Here is a 22,168-nt window from a genome sequence, read left to right as displayed (position 1 = left end):
CTAAAACACCTAAATTTTAAGCTATAAAGATATATTTTGAACCCACTGTTCCACTGTAATAAAAAGACAACCAGCCTCAATTCCAGCTGCAATTTGTTCAGTAAGTAAGCCCCATAATAGAAAATCAGTATTACTTGTGAGTGTATCTATCCTTAGCATGAGCAGATAAAAATAACCTATTGAAAACATGAGATGCCACAAGGGAATATATGTAACTATTAGAAAGTTAATTTCAATTGATCTCAAGAAAATCAACCCCCAAATAAATTTGTGCACAATTTCATCTGATATGATTTAAAAAGACTGAACTGACAATTCATTTAGTAGTCAGCAGTATTTTCAAGCCTGAATACCGTCCATTAAATCTCCTACTATTTCATGATAACTCAGATTGAGATCACCAAAATCACATGCAAGAATGCAGATTCTTGTAAAATCTTTATAAGAATAATGTGATTGCAAAGCATCTCATGTATGTTTTGCATTCTTACTCAAGATTGTTGAAACTCCATGAGATTTCATTGCTTTTTAATTCATCTCGATGTATTGATGGGACTACAGATATACCTTGACTTATGACCTCAACTGAGCCCAAAATTTCTCTTGCTAAGTGAGACATTTGTTAAGTGAATTTTGCCCCACTTTACAACCTTTCTTGCCACAGTTGTTAAGTGAATCACTTCAGTTGTTAAGTTAGTAACATGGTTGTTAAGTGAATCTGGTTTCTCTATTGACTTCGTTTGTCGGAAGGTCACAAAAGGTGATCGCATGACCCCAGGACACTGCGATGGTGATAAATATGAGTTAGTTGTCACGCGTCTGAATTTTGATCACGTGACCATGGGGATGTTGCAACGGTCATAAGTGTGAAAAATGGTCATACGTTTTTTTTCCAGTATTGTTGTAACTTTGAATGGTCACTAAACATACTGTTGTAAGTTGAGGACTACCTGCATTTTTAGATTTGAAAGACACCATGCAGTCAACACTGATCTACACTAGAGAACCTCTACTAGCAGCCTATTCCAACTTTCCCAAAATTCTGCAAATTGTTGAATCCAGTGCTTTTTTTGTAAAAGAAAAAGGTGCCGGAACTCCGTTCTGAGCATTCTATGAGAAAAAAAAAGCCCTGGTTGAATCCATCTGAAGAACTTTGAATTAGAAACATTTTGGTGAAACCAAGTGTAGCCCATAGGATGTGCTTTCCAGTTTTAGAGAGATGGTTTTCATTGACAGCTTGATTACCCACAACTTCAAAGCAAAGAAACGACAGTAAAGTTGTCCTTCTGTTCTCATCCACTCACTAACCACCCCTGCCCCAGTCTCTGCTAACTTCTGTGGGCAAGTCCTGTTTCAAATTGCCCCAAAGCTGTTTATGAGGCATGTAAGGACTTTACTGTATATTATTTTGCTTGAAACAAAAATAAAAATAAAACTGTACAATGATCTAATGCAACTACAATACTGGTTTGTTTTTTTTAAGTGCCAGGCTAAACTAAGCAGTGTTTATTAAGCTTTCTTGACCTCTAAATCTCTCTGCCCTTGCGTTCTTTCACTGCCAACTAAGAACAGCCGGAAGAATGTGCAATGACTGAAAAACTTGTATCCTGCAGACATCTATTTTGTGTAGCTAAGGCTGGCAGTCAGAGAAAGCTCTATTCTAGGAAAGCTTCCTGAGAATACAACTGCAAGGCAAGGGTGTGTAACTTTCCTGGCTCAAATAATTAGCATGTTTTTCCCCGTTTTTCAAAAAATAAGAGTGTATACATGCAAAGCATCTAGTGTCAGATGTCCCATCACAACTACTGTAAAGGCCTTTGATTAATGAAGTTTGGAAAGCAGAACAATGACCCTTTGGGGAGAGGTGGCTAGTTTCTTCTATATATAAGAAGAGCAATGGATCGGGACACGATTGCTAGGACATCCTGACCCTTCAGGGTGGAGGTTCAGGGTGGAGGTTGTTGCAAAACCGCTTAGCACAAAGAAGGGTTATGTTTGCCAGAAGATATGTGATCTTTGCTAGCTGATCATAAGAGGTGGCTTGAGAATAAAATTTTATCTTGACCGCTGAGATCAGCCGTGAACAGGTTTTAAAAAGCCTGAAAAGAATTCTCTTGGGGGAAGTGCTTACCTTCACCTCTCCTTTTTATTTTTTAAATTTTTCCAGCCAGTCTCACTTCATAATCTGGCTGGGCTTTCTATGGTTGTTTTGCTTGCTTTTCAGAATGTTTGCTTGCTTCTCGGACATTTTGCTTGCCTCTTAGAAAGATCAAATGTTTTGAAAACAAATACAGATTCTCCCAAGGCTTAGTTTATACACCATATTCACCTGTAACACGATTTCTTCCTTTTGGGGTGTGTGGGTTTGGGCTTAGTGTGGTCAGAAACCTGAACCTGAAGTTCTCCTATCCAATCCAGATTAGGGTAACAGAAGAATTCTTATTCTAAAACTGAAAACTTCAAAATCCTGGTTTAGCATTAAGCCTTGAAACAGTGATAGGTCAGTCAGTCCCCCCAGGTTTCATTTTTCTTTTTTACACACACAAATTTTATTTGGTTTTCAGTGGAATAGCTTCTTTTAATGTTTGGAAGGACATCAAACTTGTGATATTTGCCTATTGGTTCAACCTATTCAGAGATGGACAAAGAGATTTTTGTAGGACCCAATCTGGGTTGGTCCACCAGGACCAGAGGATCTATCTTCTGAGTTTTCAGACTTATGCTGGAGCAAATCTTTAGGGAACTTCTCTCTAGCAGCCCATCTTCAGGAATCTTTTCTCTAGATGGCCTCCAGTACAAGAGTCCAAAAGCTCGGAAGACAGAAACTCTGGTCCCAGTGACCGACCCAGATTGGATCCTGCAACATTATTCTGGGACATGTATATTCGCCTTCATTCAAAAGAGGTTTTTGTTCCAAAGGGGAGGAAAAAAAGGCTGCTTTACTTAATGTCTCAATTATTTAAGAATGGGAATCTTTTAGTCCTCTTAAGCTATTAAGATTTTAAAATAAAAAAAAAGCCTTATTGTCATAGAACACGGGTGTCAAACTTGCTGCGTCATGTGACGTGACGTGACATATCGCGACTTTTCCTGCATTGCCGAAGCTGGGGTGGGCGTGGCCTCTGCATGATGCAACCGGCCCATGGGCCGGCAGTTTGACACCCCTGCCATAGAATATGATGACTATGTTTTGATGTCATTCTTTGAAAGTTTTATTTGTCCAAGATAAATATGGATTAAAAATAACAATCATTACAGATTTCCTGGTAAGTCAAAATGTACGAATAAATATTTAAATAAATAGGGTCTATGGCTGAGGCTGAAAACTAACGCTTAGTGAATGATTCATGAACTGTTCTTTCTAAAGTAAGTTTGATTCATGATCTTATGTTCAATTAAAACATAACAGCTAATGTTTGTGTAGTATTATTTTAAGCAGACTGTGTTTTTCTATTTTTGTGACGTTTAGAGCGCATTTTATGGCCAATTAAATGCAAAACTCCACGTAATCCCAAAGGGTTCACACATACTTTTTCTTGCAACTGTATGAGTGGAAGCCGAATCAGTACCAGACCGATTTAATAGTGGGATGGCTCACCTGATTACTCGAACAAGATCATGGAAGGCTCTGTCAACATTCAGTGGAGGATCCTTAGCACTAGTTTCTATATATGGAATCTGGAAAACAAAGGCTCAGTGATGTTTACATGGATACTATGCACATTTAGTGTAAGAAATATGGGAAAGCACAATGCAAATGCCATTTAAAACAGGAAGAGAGACTGTTTTGTATGCTAAGTTAGGGTGTTGTGTTTTTTTCTCCCCTAGGCCTGAATTCCTGAGATGTAGAAAAATAAGACTAATCAGAGGTAATCTTTACAGGTAATCTTTGACTAATGACCATAATTGAGCCCAAAATTTCTTTTGCTAAGTGAGACATTGGTTAAGTGAATTTTGTCCCATTTTATGACCTTTCTTGCCACATTTAAGTGAATCACTGTAACACGGTTGTTAAATAACTCTGATTTCCCCACTGATTTTGTTTGTCAGAAGGTCACCAAAGATGATCATATGACCCTGGGACACAGCAACCATCGTAAATACAAAACAGTTGCCAAGCATCTGAATTTTGATCATGTAACCATAGGGGCTGGTGCAACAGTGTGAAACCGGTCATTAAGTCGTTTTTTTCAGTGGCATTGTAACTTCAAACGGTCACTAAAAGCTTGGTTGTAAGTCAAGGACTACCTGTACATGGCTATAGAAACGGTTAATAAAAGAAAGAAGTATGGACAATTTTTCAAAAGCTTCTTTTATAGTCTCTTGTATGAAGTTGTTTTTTAGGGGCACAGCATTGCAAGCTTTCATCATGGTCTCATGTTCATGAATTTCCCTCCAAAATTACAAAACCAAGAATACCTGTTTATTTATTTATTTATTTTATTGAATTTATATACCGCCCTTTCCCGAAGGACTCAGGGCGGTTTACAGGGTACTTAAAACATTGATACAAAAATTAAAAAAACGATTAAAAAGATTAAATTTAATCCCTGAAAAAAATATAAAAAACCCCAATTAAAACTCTCAGCCTGGGCCAGAAAGCTCAAAGAACCAGGTCTTCAGGTCCTGGCAAAATGAACGAAGGTCGGGGGCAGTCCTAAGCTCCACAGGCAGCTGGTTCCAAAGGGCAGGCACACCCACAGAGAAGGCCCTCCTCCTGGGTGTTGTCCGCTGGCAATCTTTTACCGGCGGCACCCTGAGAAGGCCCTCCCTGTGGGAGTGCACTGGACGAAGGGAACTTGATGCCGGCAGCAGGTGTTCCCTCAGATATCCCGGACCCAAGCCATTTAGGGCTTTATAGGTCATCACCAGCACCTTGAATCTCACCCGGAGGGCAACCGGAAGCCAATGCAGCTCACGGAGTAGAGGTGTTACATGGGAGTGTCGGGAAGCCCCCATCACAACTTGCGCGGCCGCATTCTGCACCAGCTGAAGCCTCCGAGTGGTCCTCAAGGGCAGCCCCATGTAGAGAGCATTGCAGTAGTCTAAACGGGAGGTCATGAGTGCATGAGTGACTGTGCGTAGGGTATCTCGGTCCAGGTAGGGTCACAACTGGCGCACCAGGCGAACCTGGGCAAAAGCCCCCCTGGTCACGGCTCCTATGTGGTCTTCAAAATTGAGCTGTGAATCCAGGAGGACGCCCAAGTTGCGAGCCCTATCAACGGGGGGTAACACCTCACCCCCCATCGTTAAAGATGGAATAGTCTGGTTAACCCGAGATGCCGGTATGCACAGCCACTCAGTCTTGGCAGGATTGAGACGAAGCTGGGTAGGTGAAAGCAGTTGGGTGTTGGGTGAAAGCAGTTCACATCTACCACTGCCTTTATATACTCAGAGTTGAGAGTTGGAATAACTGGAGTAGCATTATGTGAATGATGAGAGATGAAGTAAAGTTCTTCAATTTCTACTTCAAAGGACTGAAAAAAATGATCAAACAGTATATCCCCCAAAAGAGAGGGGAAGTACTTACAAAAAAATAAATAAAAAATCCCAGTAAGAAAAATGGTTTGCTGAGGAAAAGAAAAACACTAATTAAAAATATGTTTTTACCGGGATCTGAACTGTAGAATTCTATATATCAATTCTGCATCTCAAATATAATAAGCACTCAATCACTGAGAAAGACTTGTAACCTACAGCAGACTTGCTTGAAGAAAAGCTGGGAAAATGCAAAATGGGCCTCCTTATGTTAAAACTGTGCTTTTGATACTTTAGGCTTGGATGCGTGTCTCTATTTAATTTTGCAAACATATATTTGTGTAGGAGTGGGTTGGTGTATTTACAAACACAAACATAGAAAAGCATATATTTCCAGTAAAAAAAAGCATATGGAAACAAAAGCAGCTGGCCAATTACTTTCCTGGAACAGAGAAAGGGAAGGTGGAGCTGCAGTAGAATTGACCAATGGGGGCCCTCTGCTACCTTCCAATCCAGACTGAATTTCTTGCCAGCCGCTGACCAAGTGTCTGTACAGTTTTTTCTTAAATTGGCTTAGAGTTAAGCCTGTATCCTCACAAAAACGTACCAGTTTAAGGATGCAGTGTGCATATGCTCTCAATTGGCTTTTCCAAGTTAAAAAAGCCTCATTTTTAACATGATTCTTTCTGTTGGCCATTTATAAGGATAACTTTTGTGTAGTGTATCCAGTTCTGCTCAATTTTTTTTCTCTCATCGGTGGAGGGGATGAAGAAGGGACAGGCATAACTATATATGGTATTCTAAGTGAGGTTTTATGGCCCTGCAGATTGGCACTAAGATTGCAAATTCTAAGCGATGGTACTGTTAAAATGTAGCCTTTCTGTCTGATTGAAACTTCGCCCACCTTCCCCTCCCTTCAAACGTTCTTTAGAGCCTAATAAATCTCAGACTTTCTCAGCAATATGTGTGCACTGAAAACTTGCACCGTTGTCAAGCTAGCTTCAAACTGTGAGTGGGAAGTATTTAAATCACCCAATGCCTAGATAGTCGTTTCACATTTGCTTCTTAACTAATGAACTCAGTATACCAATGTCTGAGGAGTTTTCGCAAACCAATTCAGTATCTCTGAGTGTTGCTATGCTTTTCTAATAGATCTGACAGATTCAAAATATCATTTAAGCAATGACATAAATGTATTATTTGTTTTTTTTAAAAAAACAAATATTTGCAACTTAATTTGAAAAATAAACAGGATTGTGGGTAAGAAGAATGCATAAACGATTCTAGACCTGCAATGGAATTTAGCATCCTTTTCTCCACTGGTCTCTGATCCTTTTCTGTATGGCATTGACAGATATGATATCAAACAATCCTCCTATAGAGCATGGAGCTGAGGATTTTCTGGATTCTAAACCCACCTCAGCTAAAAGGAATAGTGGGAGAGGGGTGTCAAAGGGGATTAAGGACCCAGAAGATCCTCAGTAGTTCCTACTCCAGATCTACTCCATGACATGCAACCTCCAAGGATTTTTTTTGCAGTGGAATTAAAATGAATTTACAATTCTGAAAAGGAAAAAGATGCTTAGTCTTCCTGACCTAACTTTGCCACCATCACATTGCTTATCCCAAATCCACTTCATAATTTGTTTTCTAATGCCACTGATGACATCCCCGTATTGAGCAGCTCTGAGAACAATTTTACTCTAAAAGGTTATCCTGGGGACAGTTTGAGCCAGGGACAATATCAGAGATATATGCAGGGTATTGTGAAAAAAGTCAAGATGGCAATTGTGGCATGTGATTTAAGTGATTTGCTAATGTAGTGGTCACGACCCTGACTATTTTTATTCCACCTTGTGAGCACCCTTGGACAATTTCCAAGTCACAGCCACAGAACAGGATGGGAAGAGACCAAGAGGACGTACATTGTGCTTGGCTGCCATTTCCTTCCCTTGGTCCTGGGTGATTTTTCTCAAATGCATTAGATCAACTTTGTTGGCCACTAAAATCATTGGAAAAGATTCTCTGAAAGACAAAAAGGAGAATGAGAAATATCAATACAATCTATCTTTGCAGCTGGTACAGGAATATCAACTTTAAATCCTTCCACAAAACAGTAACTGATGTTTTATGGTTCGCTCAAATAACATCATCCAGTGTAGCAGGTAATGTACTTTGACAACATTTTATATCTCTAGTTTTCTACACATGACTGCCAGTTGAAACCATGGACTGGCCACACTGAAAAACTTTTTATCTAGAGGCTGGAGGGCACTTACCTGTCCTTAACCCGGAGAATGAGTTGATGGAACCTATCCACGTGTTCAAAGCTGGCTTTATCTGTGACTGAATAGACAATAAGAAAGCCATCTCCTGTCCTCATGTACTGCTCCCTCATTGCACTGAATTCTTCTTGACCAGCAGTGTCCAGCACTAGTGAGAAGAGAGAGGGGAAAAAAAAGAAAATGATTGAAAGAAATTACTTGCCCACTTTGGCCACTTCTCCAAACCACATCAGACCTGTTATATCCAAACATGGGCCACTGTGTAGATAGTAAATATGTAAATGGAAATGGGCCTTTTTCTGGCTCTGTCCCTACTATTCATATTTGAAGGAAGATCCATGCAAAGGGGAGCCTAAACACAATGGTAGTTAGGCTATACTAGGTTTCTTTTGTCTCAGCAAATGATAACCAGCTGGATTAACACATATGGTTCCCATAACAAAACAAATAAAAAAATGAATTAATAATCCCATAATAAGGCAAGGGCAAATCATTTCCACTCTGCTGCCTAGTAAATGGCATAGACAGGGTCCACAAGTCTTAAAAGGGCCAAGTTTGAAGACCCCTGGATTAGGTGAATACAATGCCCCTGAGTCATTAATGTGGTGTTTTTTCCCCATCCCTCCTTCGAAAGCTCATCAGAAAAAGGAGCATTTCAGATGTGAGCACATATAATTTGGTGATTCAGACTGCAAGTGCTTTGGGTTTGGTGACTCCAGATGCATTTGGGTTGCTCCTGCAAAAACTTCCTAGCCAGCAATCTGGTCTAAAAGGAGGTCTGTTCTTATCCTTAATCTCAGTGTGTTTTGTAGTTTCCGTGTGGTCAGATCAAAGCCTGCTGTCTAATAATGGCCTTTTAAGGCTTGTACTTTTCTTCACAGAAAGAGCCTTTCTCTTGTATTATAAGGGAAATTATTTTCCATCCCTTTTCGCTTCCTAATGGGGGAAGCTCAACCTCACAGCCATTGTTAAATAATTATTTTAAGGCCATTAAGAATAGAAAGATCTCTGAAAAAGAGACATACTGTGCTGTGTTCTAGTAGCAGAGATACAGTGGGTAGGGTCCCCTCTTTTTTCTTTTTCTTTTAGTATAGGTAGTCCTCGACTTACAGCCACAATTGACCCCAAAATTTATGTTGCTAGGCAAGAGAGTTGTTCAGTGAGTTTTGACCCATTTCACAGCCTTTTTTGCTGTTGTTAAGTGAATTGCTGGAGTCGTTAGATTAGCAACACGAAGTGCCTCTGGCTTCCCCATTGACTTTGCTTGTCAGAAGGTCACAAAAGGTGATCACATGACCCCCGGGGACATTGCAACCGTCATACATATATGTCTTAAATTTTGATTGGTGCGATCGTGGGAAAGCTGCAATGGTTGTTAAGTGTGAAAAACGGTCATAAGTCACTTGTTTCGATGCCGTTGTAACATTGCCCACTAAACAGATAGGTCAAAGTCTATCTGTATTAAAACCTCATTTGAGGGGGTTAAAGTCTTGAGAGCCACTTTGGTGTAGTGGTAAAGGCACCAGGCTAGAAACAAAGAGACCGTAGTCCCACCTTAGGCACAAAGCCTCCTGGGTCACACTGGGCCAGTCACTCTCTCTCAGCCCTAGGAAGGAGACAGTGGCAAACCACTTCTGAAAATCTTGCCAAGAAAACTGCAGGGACTGGTCCAGGTTGTCTCTGAGAATTGAACACGACTGAATGAAAGGGGAATTTAAAAACAAGCCTTGAGATCTCATGGAACATTGACCATTCTGGATAGTGCCTCATCAAAATTCAGATGCTTGGCAACCCGGTTCATATTTATGACCGTTGCTGCTGTGTCCCCAGGTCAGATGTTCATCACCTTTTGCAACCTTCAGACAAGCAAAGACAATGGGGAAGGCAGTTTCACTTAACTGCCGGGTTACTAACTTGACAACAGCAGTGATTCAATTAACAACTGTGGCAAGGAAGATCGTAGAGTGGGCCAGAGCTCCTTTAGCAAATGTCTCACCTAGCAACAGAAATGTTGGGCTCAATTGTGGTGGTAAGACGAGGACTACCTGTATTAGGACGACTGTTTAGAAAGGACTAGTCCATGGGTAGGCAACCTTGGCTCTTTTATGACTCGTGGACTTCAGCTCCCAGAATTCCTGAGCCAGCCATGTCATAAAAGAGCCAAGGTTGCCTACCTCTGGACTAGTCGAAATCTTCTCTTGCCACTGCAACGTATGATGTGACTTATGGTTTCAGCTGAATGACTCACCGCTTGCAATCTAAGATAGGACAAGTTAAGGGCAGTTTTTCATCTGAATGAAGGCTAGTCTCCCGCCCCAGCTCAAGTTTTGTCTGCAAGACTAGGACTTTGGTTTAAGGACACGACAAATACAGACAGAAATGTCTCAAAACATTTATAGAAAAAAAAATCCCCTTCTCCTCTGGATCAAAAAATGTGGCAAGGACACACCTCTGGTCTTGAAAGTTAATTACTATTCTCTTTTCTGCCAGCGTTTCTGTATACTGCATCTAAAAACCACTGAATATCCTCTTACTGGGAATAGTGGGAAGTAACAAAAACCACCAGTGGCAGAGTGGCTACCACAAAAAGCTGCAATTATTCTCTTCTGACATCACTCAACTACACAGCAGTATAACCATTTCAATGCTCCTGGGAATCAGATGTTATGGCTGCTTGAAGATTGTTCCTGATGATTAAAAGCAACAGAAGCATTCCTGCATCTAGAAAGCAGCAATTCAGCCACTCAACAGTGACAGAAAGGAGGAAAATGCAGCAGCTGCAACACCCATAACTATCACATCTCTTGTGTCACTCGGGCTGCCACAATGAAGAGGGAGTCAAGCTATTCTCCAAAGCACCTGAAGGCAAGACAAGAAGCAACGGATGGGAACTAATGAAAGAGAGAAGCAACCTGGAACTAAGGAGAAATTTCCTGACAGTCAGAACAATTAATCAGTGGAACAACCTGCCTCCAGAAGCTGTGAATGCTCCAACACTGGAGGTTTTTAAGAAGAGATTGGACAGCCATCTGTCTGAAATGGTATAGGGTTTCCTGTCTGAGCAGGGGGTTGGACTAGATGACCTCCAAGGTCATTTCCAAATTATTATTGTTATTGTTATTGTTATTGATCATTGCACAGTCAGCCAATTTTCAGACTGGATTTGGCATTTTTGTCTACCTATGGAGTCCTTACCAAGGACCTGGATAGGCAGATGTAGATGTTTGATGGTATTACAGATGTCATCACAGGATGGAAGCAGTTCCTAGTTCCTAGTTTTGCAATTGACTAATGGCGAATTTGTCAATGCCAATGGTGTTCAAGTGGTGCTCCAGTTGTTTTGGGATTGGATCCAAGGCGCCTATTACTATTGGTACTACCCTTGCTGGCCTTTGCCATAGTCTTTCTATTTCTATTTGTAGGTCTTTGTATTTTGTTATCTTCTCCAGTTCTTTCTCATCTATTCTGCTGTCTTCAGGCACTGCCACGTCCACTATCCAGACTTTTTTTGTCTTTCTTATCGACAATTGTTAAGTCTGGGGTTTTATGTTGCAGGTGCTTGTCTGTTTGAATTCTGAAGTCCCAGAGCAGTTTAATTTTATCATTTTCTACTATTTTCTGTATTTTATGATCCCACCAGTTCTTGCTTACAGGCAAATGATATTTCTTGCAGATCTTCCAATGCACCACTGCTGCTACTTTGTCATGCTGCTGCGTGTAGTCAGTCTGTGTGATCTTCTTGCAGCAGCTTACCAGGTGGTCCACTGTTTCTTCAGCTTCTTTGCATAGGCAGCACTTACTGTCTGTTGCTGTCTTCTCAATTTTGACTTTGTATGCATTTGTCCTTAAGGCTTGGTTTTCTGCAGCCAGAATTAGTCCATCGGTCTCTTTCTTCAATTTTCCTGCTCTTAGCCATTGCCAGGTCTTGTTATTATCTGCTTTCCCAGCTATTTTTTTAAATGTACTGGCCATGTAGTGCTTTGTCTTCCCATTCCTCTATTCTGTTCTTCATTTGGTCTTTCTTGTAGGCCAGTAGTCAGTAAGCCTTCCTGATATACTAATTTCAGTGCATCTTCATCATTATCCTTCAGATATTCTTCCAAACCCATTTTTTCTTCTTCAACCATCTGATGTACTTGCAGCATTCCACACCCACCTATTTGCCTTGGTAGATAGAATCTATAAATGTCACTGCATGGATGAAGGGCATGATTCATTGTCATTATTTTTCTGGTCTTCCTGTCAATTGCTTTTAGTTCTTCTTGAGTCCAGTCCACTATTCCAGCTGTGTATCTAGTGAATGGAATTGCCCAGTTGTTGATTGCCTTCATGATATTTCCTCCATTGAGTTTGGACTTTAAGATCTTCTTCACTCTCTTGATCTATTCACCTCTAATCTTTTTCTTGACGTCAGTGTGCTTGATGTTGTCAGCTTGAAGGATACCCAAGTATTTGAAGTAATCTTCCTCATCCAGACTCTTAATGTTATTTTAATGGGGCATTTTGATTTCTTCAGTTTTCACTATTTTTCCTTGTTTGATAGTAAGTGTGGCACATTTGTCCAAGCCAAACTCTATTGCAATATCTTGGCTATATATACGGACAGCGTTGAACAGCGATTGTATTTCAGACGATGTTTTTCCAGACAGCTTCAGATCATCAATGTAAAGGAGGTGGGATAGTTTGGCAGATGTTTTTGATGTTTGATAGCCATACTGAGTTATTCAGTATTGCTGACAGAGGAAACAGTGCAGTAACAAATAGTAGTGGTGATAATGAATCTCCTTGAAATATTCCTCTCTTGATGTCATCATCATCATCGTTGTTGTTGTTATTATGGTACACTCAGAGATGGCAACTATAAGTAGACAGCATCAACCACTAAGGTAAGTATCCCCAAAATTATGTGACTCATAACACTGGATCTATTCCTTTCTTTATACCCAGAAAGAACAATATCAGAAAAAAGTTGTCCTATTTCTCATGTGCTTTGCTTAGCAAACAGTAGCAGCCTCCTAATACAGTATTGTACAATGATGTGGATGATTATGTCATTCCACCAATATTGTCTATTGGTTCAAGATTCCTTTCATCTATTTTTCCCCACAACAACATCTCTGTGAATTAGGTTGAAAAGAGAGAGATAGGCCTAGATTCTTTGCTTCATGCAAAGGCAGGTCTAGAACTCAGAGTTTCCCAGTTTCTAGCCCTGCTCTTTAGCCACCACACCAAACTGGCTCTTAATATTTCTGGTTATAGTAAAATATATATGTTATGTAACACACATGCACACCCACAACCAGACGTGTAACAGAATAACAGAGTTGGAAGGGAACTTGGAGGTCTTTTTTTGTACCTTCTCTCTCTCTCTCTCTCTCTCTCTCTCTCTCTCTCTCTCTCTCTCTCTCTCTCTCTCTGTGTGTGTGTGTGTGTGTGTGTGTTATATACTATATTGTTATGGTATATTACAGCACATCATATTGCATGCTTCTGGCATGACATTTGCTTGTGTAAATAAATATGCTGTAATCATTCTTCATAGGAAACAAATGGGGTTAAGAAGTCCTGTAGCTTTAAAGCAAGATTTATGAAAGAAATACAAAAGAGAGAAACCACCCTCTGTTTTGAAGAATGGTGGAAAGAACATCTGTCCTTCTACCAAAGTAAAAGTCAAGATTCAAAAGAGTCCTTCTCTTCTATGAGGAGAGAGAAATACTTAATGTCTGGCTCAAGATCAGCATCAGCCAATCCGAAAGGCAATGGGGTGAGACTCCTATTGCTGGGATATTCTCCTGCCAAAGGCTTTTGAAGTGATCAGCACAGCTCATGTTAATGAAGTTCAAACTATAAAACCAGAGTGAGTTCTCCTGGATGTTGCTGAAACAGGAGTTTTCTTCACCATTGGTTAGGCTTACTCTAACCCCTGTGGTGCAAATTCAGATTCACTGTACTCCACACTGCTTCATGAATATTAGGCCTGAGGTAACACTGGGATTTTCTGACCTAAGCCTAGAGCAGGGGTCTTCAAACTTGGCCCTTTTATGACTTGTGGACTTCAACTCCCAGAATTCCTCAGCCAGTGTGCCTGGCTGAGGAATTCTGGGAGTTGAAGTCCACAAGTCATAAAAGGGCCAAGTTTGAAGACCCCTGGCTTAGAGGTACCCTACTTTAATCTTGCTTTGACATTTTTTCCATTCCATTCCCTTCTTCTTCTTTTTTTTAAAGAAAGTTACTTTTCACAGCCATCTGGTGATAATCTTTAAGAAGTCCTGTAACATAATGGTAACTGGAAATAATGCTTCTTTTAAAAATCAACCCTTATTATTTAAAGGAAACAATAAGCTCCTTAGCCAATCACACAAGACTGAATGCTTTTCAAAATCATCATCGACAATTGCACCTGGTCAATTCACTTTCAAGTTGCCTTGGCTGTTTATACAAAAGCAGACAGCTGAAAAAATGTGCTTTTTTTAAATGAAGTAAAAATGCATCTACTAGTGGTCCAAAGAAAACATTGTGAGCAATGCTAATAAAGCTTATGGGAAGATTTTAAATTAAAACTTGAAATATAGTTGCTTGCCACTGAACAAACTGGACGTTGCTTCTGAACAAACAAGAATACAAATATTCGCTTTCCTGTAGTTAGCACCCAACATGCTGGATCAAAGGAGACAGTGCAAGTAGTTTTTGCTGAGTGACCACTCATTCAGCAACCATGTAACAGTGAGGGGGACTTGCAATCAGTCCTTGAGGTTGTGGCCGTCGTAGCATCTCCATGATCATATGATCACAATTTGGGCATTTAGCAACTAGCTTGTAATTATGATGGCTGCAGTGTCCCTCAATCATTTATGGCAGTGGTCCCCAACCTTTTGGGCACCAGGGACCGGTTCCATGGAGAAAAGTTTTCCCATGGACCAGAGTGTGCATGGTTTTGTGTGCTGCCTGGATCCCATGGATGGTGCTTTGCTTGTTCGTGCTGGCATGCTGTGGCCTGCTCCCAGTCCACGGACTGGAGGTTGGAGACCCCTGATTTATGGCAATCATTTGCAACCTTCACTGCCAACTTCCCACAGGCAAAGTCAGTGGGAAAGCTGGCGGGAAGTCACAAGTCATTCCTGCTGCTTTTTCTCCCAAAGAGCCTCTGGGTGACGTGGGGAACTTTATTCCAACTTTGGGTTGCAGCCTTCTATGTGGGGGGGCTGTTCCACCACATCGGTTGCCTACTAGGCCTTGTGCGCTGTTCTTGGGTAAGCTGTTCCCATAGTGTCTGCTTTCAATCCTGTCTCCACTGTGCAGTTGGTGTCCAGCTTGATGTACACCATGCTCACCCAAGCTGTGTACCGAGAAACCTGCAGGCACTCTAATGCCACTGTTCTGTACCAGCCTGCTACCAGCCCTGCAGAAAAGGCAGGGACAACCCCTTTTACAAGAAGGCAAGAGGCTGGAATTACGCCTGCCAAATTTATTGCTACAAAAACAAACGGAACAAGACAAACCAAGAAACAGGAGCTTTAAGAAACAGGAACTATCCAAGCGGTTGCCTTCAGCAAACCAGCCCTCCCACACATTCCCCTTATATAGAGTTCAGGGCGTGGCTTCTCTCTGCCTCCTTCCGAGGAGCCCCATTGCCTTCCTCTGTTTACTCCTAATTGACTGCCTCCTGCGTCGGGCGTCCTTGAACAGGGCCAGCTGTGGGTCATCTTCATCCACGCTGTCAGGCTCACACAGCTGGGTCTCCGTGGTGACCAAGTGGGAGGGGCCTGGCTGAGGGCTCTCATCAGCAAGATCTTCAACCCCCTCAGCAAGGTCTTCAACACCCCCCCCTCCTCTGAGTCGTCCGACCCAACTGCCGAACCCACAGGCTGACCTTGAATCACAACAGCCACCAGGAAAAGCAGCATCAGCATCACATGGTGTGACAGCCCACAGCTTCTGGAGCCATGACACAAACAGGCTAGTAACTATAAGATCTTGCACCTGCAATGGCTTGCTGCTTGTTTACCTGATACACGGTTTCAGTGGTACAAGCAAGAGCTTCTGGATTCCTGTCTCTTCCCAAAGAGAAAACCAGTGCCTGAGACTTCAGGTTGTCCCTTTCCTACTTATTATTATTATTTATTATTATTATTATTATTATTTATTAAATTTTCCTCCTGAGCACCAAAAGGTTTCTAAGCATTTCAGGCCACTGAGCGTGGGACAAAGTTTGGGAAATATGCTTTTTTCCTCATCTAATTGGACTCCACGATATTACATTTCAATGCAAGAAAAGGACCTGAACAAAGCGTGCTTGCCTATAAAGGGAAGTCTGTCATGAGCAAGACTTGTGACTTTCTGCCAGCTTCCCCACTGACTTTGCTTGTTGGAAGTGGGCAGTAAATTGCAAGTTGTGGTCATGTGATGTTGTACTGAATAACTGCACATCGCTGGCTTGATGACTGCAACCAAAATTTCCATCGTAAGTTGGCGCAGTCACATAATTTTACATTTTACAGCTGGGTTACTTAGTGAAGGAGTTTCAGTCTAATTATGCTCGTTAACTGAGACCACTTGAACATATCTTTCATAAATGTGGTTTCATAAAGTGGCACCTAGTCTTAAACCATTATCTTTGTTGGAATTTTAGATGTACATCTGTCACATCAGAGTTATAAAAATCCCTAATAGATAATGAACAAACATTCAATAGCAGACATGTCAAACTCGTGACATCACATGACATCGCGGAGCTTTTTATCCATTTTATCCATGGGGTGGGTGCGGTTTCCTGGTGATGTGTCTGTCCTGTGGGCCGGCAGTTTGCCACCCCTGTTCTATAGTTAAGCTTCAGCATATATTGCAAAATAATAATAATAATAATAATAATAATAATAATAATAATAATAATAATAATAATAATAATAATAATAATAATTGGCTCCTCTTTCCAGGGTTAACAAATTTTCTCAGTTGAAAAAGCTGTTTTATTTTTAACTCTGTTTGTATTACAGCATTAACTTTGCCTTTAGGGCTCAAAACAATTCTGTGATGTTTTCCTTCCTTCACAGCTACCTGTTAATCATTTTTCGAAAATTAAGGATTTGGGGGGATAGTATTTGATGCTACTGAAATGAAAGTAATTGGTCCAGCAACTGTCATTCTTAGATTCCCGCAGTATATGCAAATCAACTACATATGCATATATATTAAGCCATCAGGAACTGGACATGCCGATTCCAAGAGAGAAAGAATGAAAATTCCATGGGGACGAAGGTGCTCCAGAGGTGGTGAATGCTCCAACACTGGAGGTTTTTAAGAAGAGACTGGACAGCCATTTGCCTGAAATGGTATAGGGTTTCCTGCCTGAGCAGGGGGTTGGACTAGATGACCTCCAAGGTCCCTTCCAACTTTATTATTATTATTAATATTATTATTATTATTATTATTATTATTATTATTATTATTATTATTAATTATTATTATTTTTATTATTATTATTATTTTATTATTATTATTATTTTATTATTATATTATTACAATTGTCAGACAGCATCCCATCATGAATAACTAACCCATTGTTTATACATTTTCATAGCTTTTTACACTTTTTTTTTTCTTTTTCAGATGAATTTGTTCTTAAAAAAGAAAAAAAAATGTGGGGGGAAAAATGAGAAAGACAGCCCATGGCTGAGCTGAATTCTGAGATGACGTATGTTTATTTAATCACTGTTAGGAAAACTTTGAATGGGAAAGAAATATATTCATTTGCAATCAAGTGTCTTGAAGAAGGCCTAGATCTCAATACCTGTTTGGCCATAATAGTCGTGAGATCGTATAGAAGATTTCACACTCTCTATTTCACCAGTTCTAATGAAAAGGAAACTCTTATCTGCCATTTGTCTTTGGATATTGGCTAGAACTGAAGCACTGCCATGAAACAAATAATATTGCAAAGTTCTTCATCTCTTTATGTCATCTTGTGTCCCCAGAGCCAGCACAACAGTATTTCTTAATATTACTCTGGATAGGCTTCCAGGAACACTGTAAGGAGAAAGTTTCTGCATTATTCCATTTATGCTGGAAATAGTTGGAAATAGCCCAGAATTGGTTGAAAGATGGTGGCTATATAAATATACTAAACAAACAAACAAAGTGACCCAAGATTATTCATCCCATTTCTTTTCTATATCCAATTATGGGTTCTGGCCATTGAAGTTGTATAATTGCTGGCCAGAATGTTTAAGATCTGTGCACAGATCTCCTTTTTGGCTCAACAAAGGGCACGGTAGTCCTCAATTTACAACCATAACTGAGCCCAAAATTTCTGTTGGTAGGCAAGACAGCTGTTAAGAGAATTTTACTCATTTTATGGCCTTTTTTGCCACAAGTGTTAAATGAATCACTAGAGTTGTTAAGCGAGTAACATGGTTGCTAAGCGTTACTAAGCATTAAGTGAACCTGGCTTCCCATTGACTTTGCTTATCAGACAGTTGCAAAAGGTAATGACCCCGAAACACTGCAACTGTCATAAATATGGTCAAGCGACTGAATTTTGATCACCTGGGGATGCTGCAGTTGTCGTAGGTGTGAAAGAAAGGTCACTTTTTCCAGTGCTGTTCTAACTTCAAACAGTCACTAAACAAATTGTTGCAGATGAATTGTGAGAAGAGAAAAGAAAGTCTCTCTTGCTCTGCTCCTGGCACAGAAGATGGTCAAAATGCAGCATCTTTCCTGAACTAGCCACAGTTACAGTAGTATTTGCTGGTAAATTATTTGCGGACTTACTTAAAAAGTTGCTTTGGATAAAATAAGTATTTATTTATTTATTATTTATTAATTTTATTTATATACCGCCCTTCTCCCGAAGGACTCAGGGAGGTGAACAGGGCAATGCATGTTAAAAGACAAAATACAAAAATTAAAAGGGATTAAACAGAATGCCCACAACTCTTACAATAAGTTAAAACACAATAAAAAAGTTAAAACACATTAATAAAACCCAACCCCATCCCAGGCCAGCTTGTTCGAAGAGGTAAGTCTTTAGATCGCGCCGGAAGGAGCAGAGGTCGGGCGCCATCCGAAGCTCAACCGGAAGATGGTTCCATAAATCCGGCGCGCCCACAGAGAACGCCCTCCCCCTGGGGGCCACCAGTCGGCATTCTTTGACCGGTGGCACCCTGAGAAGGCCCTCTCTGTGGGAGCGTACTGGGCGGAGGGAAGTTGATGCCGGCCGCAGGTGCTCCCTAAGGTATTCCGGACCCATGCCATGTAGGGCTTTGTAGGTCATTACCAACACCTTGAAGCTCACCCAGAAGACAACTGGAAGCCAATGCAGCTCGCGGAGCAGAGGTGTAACATGGGAGTATCGGGAAACTCCCAACACAACTCTCGCGGCTGCATTCTGTACCAGTTGGAGCCTCCGAGTGGTCTTCAAGGGCAGCCCCAAGTATAATCTGAACTGAGCTAGTTAAGTTCTATTAGCTGCCTTGGTATCAAGCGTATAATATACATAGCACCAATTTATGTCTGAAAACACTGGGGACTTTCATTGAAAAGCCAGTCAAATCTGGAAAAGGTAACTTACCATCCAGAATTGCCCATTGCCCATCTATCTCTGTGTGCTTCAGATAGGAATCTTCAATTGTTGGGTCATAATCTGGCACGAAGATTTTCTGGAAAAACTGAATGGTGAGGGCACTTTTCCCTACACCTCCATCTCCAACCACCACTAATTTGTAAGTGGGCAGGTTCTCACTTGGCACAGCACTGGTAGCCATGGTGTCAAATGGGGCCAAATCTAGAATAGAAATGACATGCTTGAAACAGTGTAGTTTGGCAACAGCGTGTTGGCTGTTATTGTAAGATGCATAACCCATTATCCATTCAAATGCAATTGACATAAAATATCAAAGCAAACTTTGAAAAAAATGCATAGACACGTTATTTAAAAAAGTAATTCAGAAGTCCAATTTAAAGTGGAAAGAATAAAGGTCATACAATGTGAATTTTGTGTCTTGAAACAGGAGAAGCTCTCTTTCTCTCTCCTGGAGCACATTATACTTCAGCTTAGATAGCTGCAGTCAAGAGTTGAACAACGGTTGAATGCCCTACTACCAGCTAATTCATGTTTATGATTGGCAGACCAAGTTGTGCATATGTGCTTCTTGACCCCACTGGAGAATCAAGTAGAATCCCCACCTACTATTTCAGCAAGACACAACCCTTCCTGAACAGACTTAACACTAAACCTCGAAATCCAATTTCCTTTTGACCAAAAGCATCATGATTTTCTCTGGGTGTCATTTCATTTTGCTTATCATGGTCTAGCTTATGTATCAAGGAGAAGTCAAAAGAACTAACAAGGAGCTCTCCAAAATAACAAGTCAGGCACAAAGAAGAGTTAAAAATATCTCCATCTGTTAGCTGTTCTGTTATTGGGAAATTTGTTCTACTGTCTTCTTTGTTTGTATTATATTAAGAAAAATATACGGTAAAGGCTCAAATGATTTGGTTATGAAGTAATAAATATATGCCACTTTGCCAAGAGCTGCAGATTTGCAGTTGTATTATTTTTAGAAGATTTGCAAAAGCCCGAGGACCAGGAAGACGTGGCTTGGATTTCCACCAGAGACACAAACAAAAATGAGGGTGAAAGTTTGTTCTCCAAGCTTGTGGGTTGGTTTCCAAACGTTTCATTACCAGGCTAGGTAACATCTTCAGCAGCGTTTAGGGCAGGAGTAGGCAACCTTGGCTCTTTTATGACTCGTGGACGTGAACTCCCAGAATTCTGGGAGTTGAAGTCCACGAGTCATAAAAAAGCCAAGGTTGCCTAGCCCTGGTTTAAGGGACCCCCTAAACCCCACTGAAAATGTTACCCAGGCTGGTAATGATATGTTTGGAAACCAACCCACAAGCTTGTAGAACAAACCTTCACCCTCATCCTACACCTGAGCTACAGATATTTGCCACAATTGCAAACAAACAAACATATTTCCTTAGCTGAAGTGGAAGCTGTTCATTCAAATATAACTTTCAAAGCTTAGGAAAAAGCTTAGGTTAAAATTAATTATTGCCCCCATGATATGGGCCTTCCTAAACTCAGGCCAGGTCTTCAAGAACACTTTGAGCAGAGGCATTCACTTGGACCACTCGCTGAAATTTTTATTTTCTATGAGCATTACATTTCCTAAAAGCTCTAGTTCTTTCTGGCTGGACTTCCAAACACTACATTAATTCAAGAGGAAGTAAGCAAGTAAGTTAAAGTTATATGATTTTGCTTCCCATTCTGAGCAGTAATTAATCCTCACAGTTTGAAAGAGATTATGAAGTTCACAATCCAGCCATGGAAAAAAACAGAGAAAGTTCTATGGAAATAAGGAGACATTTTGGAGAGAAACTTCCTGACTCAGAAGCTGTGCATGAAAATAATTTACTGTAGCCATAGTAACATGTGTGACGTTCAAATGGCTTAATCCTGTTATGAAACCTTCAGAAAAAACACACAACTCATACACAACAACAGATGCTGGATTGTCTTAGAATGTTTGTGGTAGCCCTCTTCTGTCTCCTAATCAGCTTATATATACATACATACATACGTACACATATACATATATATATGTGTGTGTGTGTGTATGTATATATGTATATGTGTATATATATGTGTATATATGTATATGTATATGTATATGTATATGTGTGTGTGTGTACACACATACATACACAGATACACACACACACATATATGTATATGTATATGTATGTGTGTGTATATATATATATATACCTGTATATTTGTACATGTATAAATATATACACATACACACACATATATATAAAATGCTGGGTATTCATCCATCCCATTCATTGATGGCTTAGAAACAGCCCTAACAGTGCAACCTTAATATTCCCTACTAAATTTTACAATAGGCCCCGACAATAGAGTGTTCAGAGCTTCAGCTGTCAACCCTTCCAGGTAACCCAGTTAGGAAAGAAAATGAGATGAGCTAAATCTACCTTACTGTAAGGCTACATTAAAAGAACCTTGCAAGTCTGAAGACACAAATCTCCTGCAGCCACTTTTAACTGCCTGGTCAATTAGGGCAGGTCCTTCCTAAATTTCTCTCTTTCACTATTTAACCCCTGGGGGCTTCTCCCTCTCTTGTCTGATTGTTTCCTAGGCAGTATCTCCTCCTCTCATCCCTTAAGGCAGGGGTGTCAAACTCAATTTCATTGAGGGCCGCATCAGCATTGCGGTTGCCCTCAGCGGGCCAGGTGGGTATGGCCTGGGTGGGCGTGGCCTATTGGGTGGGCGTGGCTAGAGTGCATATGGCCTGCTGGGTGGGCGTGGCCAGCTCTACATTATTCGCATAAGGATGCCTATGGGGGCCTGGGCAGGAGTGGGACAGATCTGGGGGTCTCTG

At 40.7% G+C, this 22,168-nt stretch overlaps 1 protein-coding gene across 3 annotated transcripts in view; it reads right to left on the bottom strand.

Annotated features, from left to right (window-relative positions):
- MRAS (muscle RAS oncogene homolog) overlaps nucleotides 1–22,168 on the bottom strand; it is a 58,632-nt gene that overhangs the window by 4,326 nt on the left and 32,138 nt on the right. For 2 of the 3 annotated variants that reach the window (XM_083348387.1, XM_083348388.1), the window contains exons 2-5: nucleotides 19,330–19,542; nucleotides 7,758–7,911; nucleotides 7,404–7,503; nucleotides 3,599–3,678 (exon numbers count right to left, since the gene is read on the bottom strand). In XM_083348387.1, the coding sequence (XP_083204513.1) occupies nucleotides 3,599–3,678; nucleotides 7,404–7,503; nucleotides 7,758–7,911; nucleotides 19,330–19,522 (527 nt within the window). In that variant the 5' untranslated portion in view covers nucleotides 19,523–19,542. The remainder of the gene's footprint in view (nucleotides 1–3,598; nucleotides 3,679–7,403; nucleotides 7,504–7,757; nucleotides 7,912–19,329; nucleotides 19,543–22,168) is intronic. The other variant, XM_083348389.1, reaches the window with a different exon arrangement.

This window comes from Vipera ursinii, assembly GCF_947247035.1.
Source record: "Vipera ursinii genome assembly, chromosome: 1".
Lineage (NCBI taxonomy): Eukaryota > Metazoa > Chordata > Lepidosauria > Squamata > Viperidae > Vipera > Vipera ursinii.
Note: the sequence above shows the minus strand (reverse complement) of the source record. Positions and strands in the feature narration are given on the sequence as shown.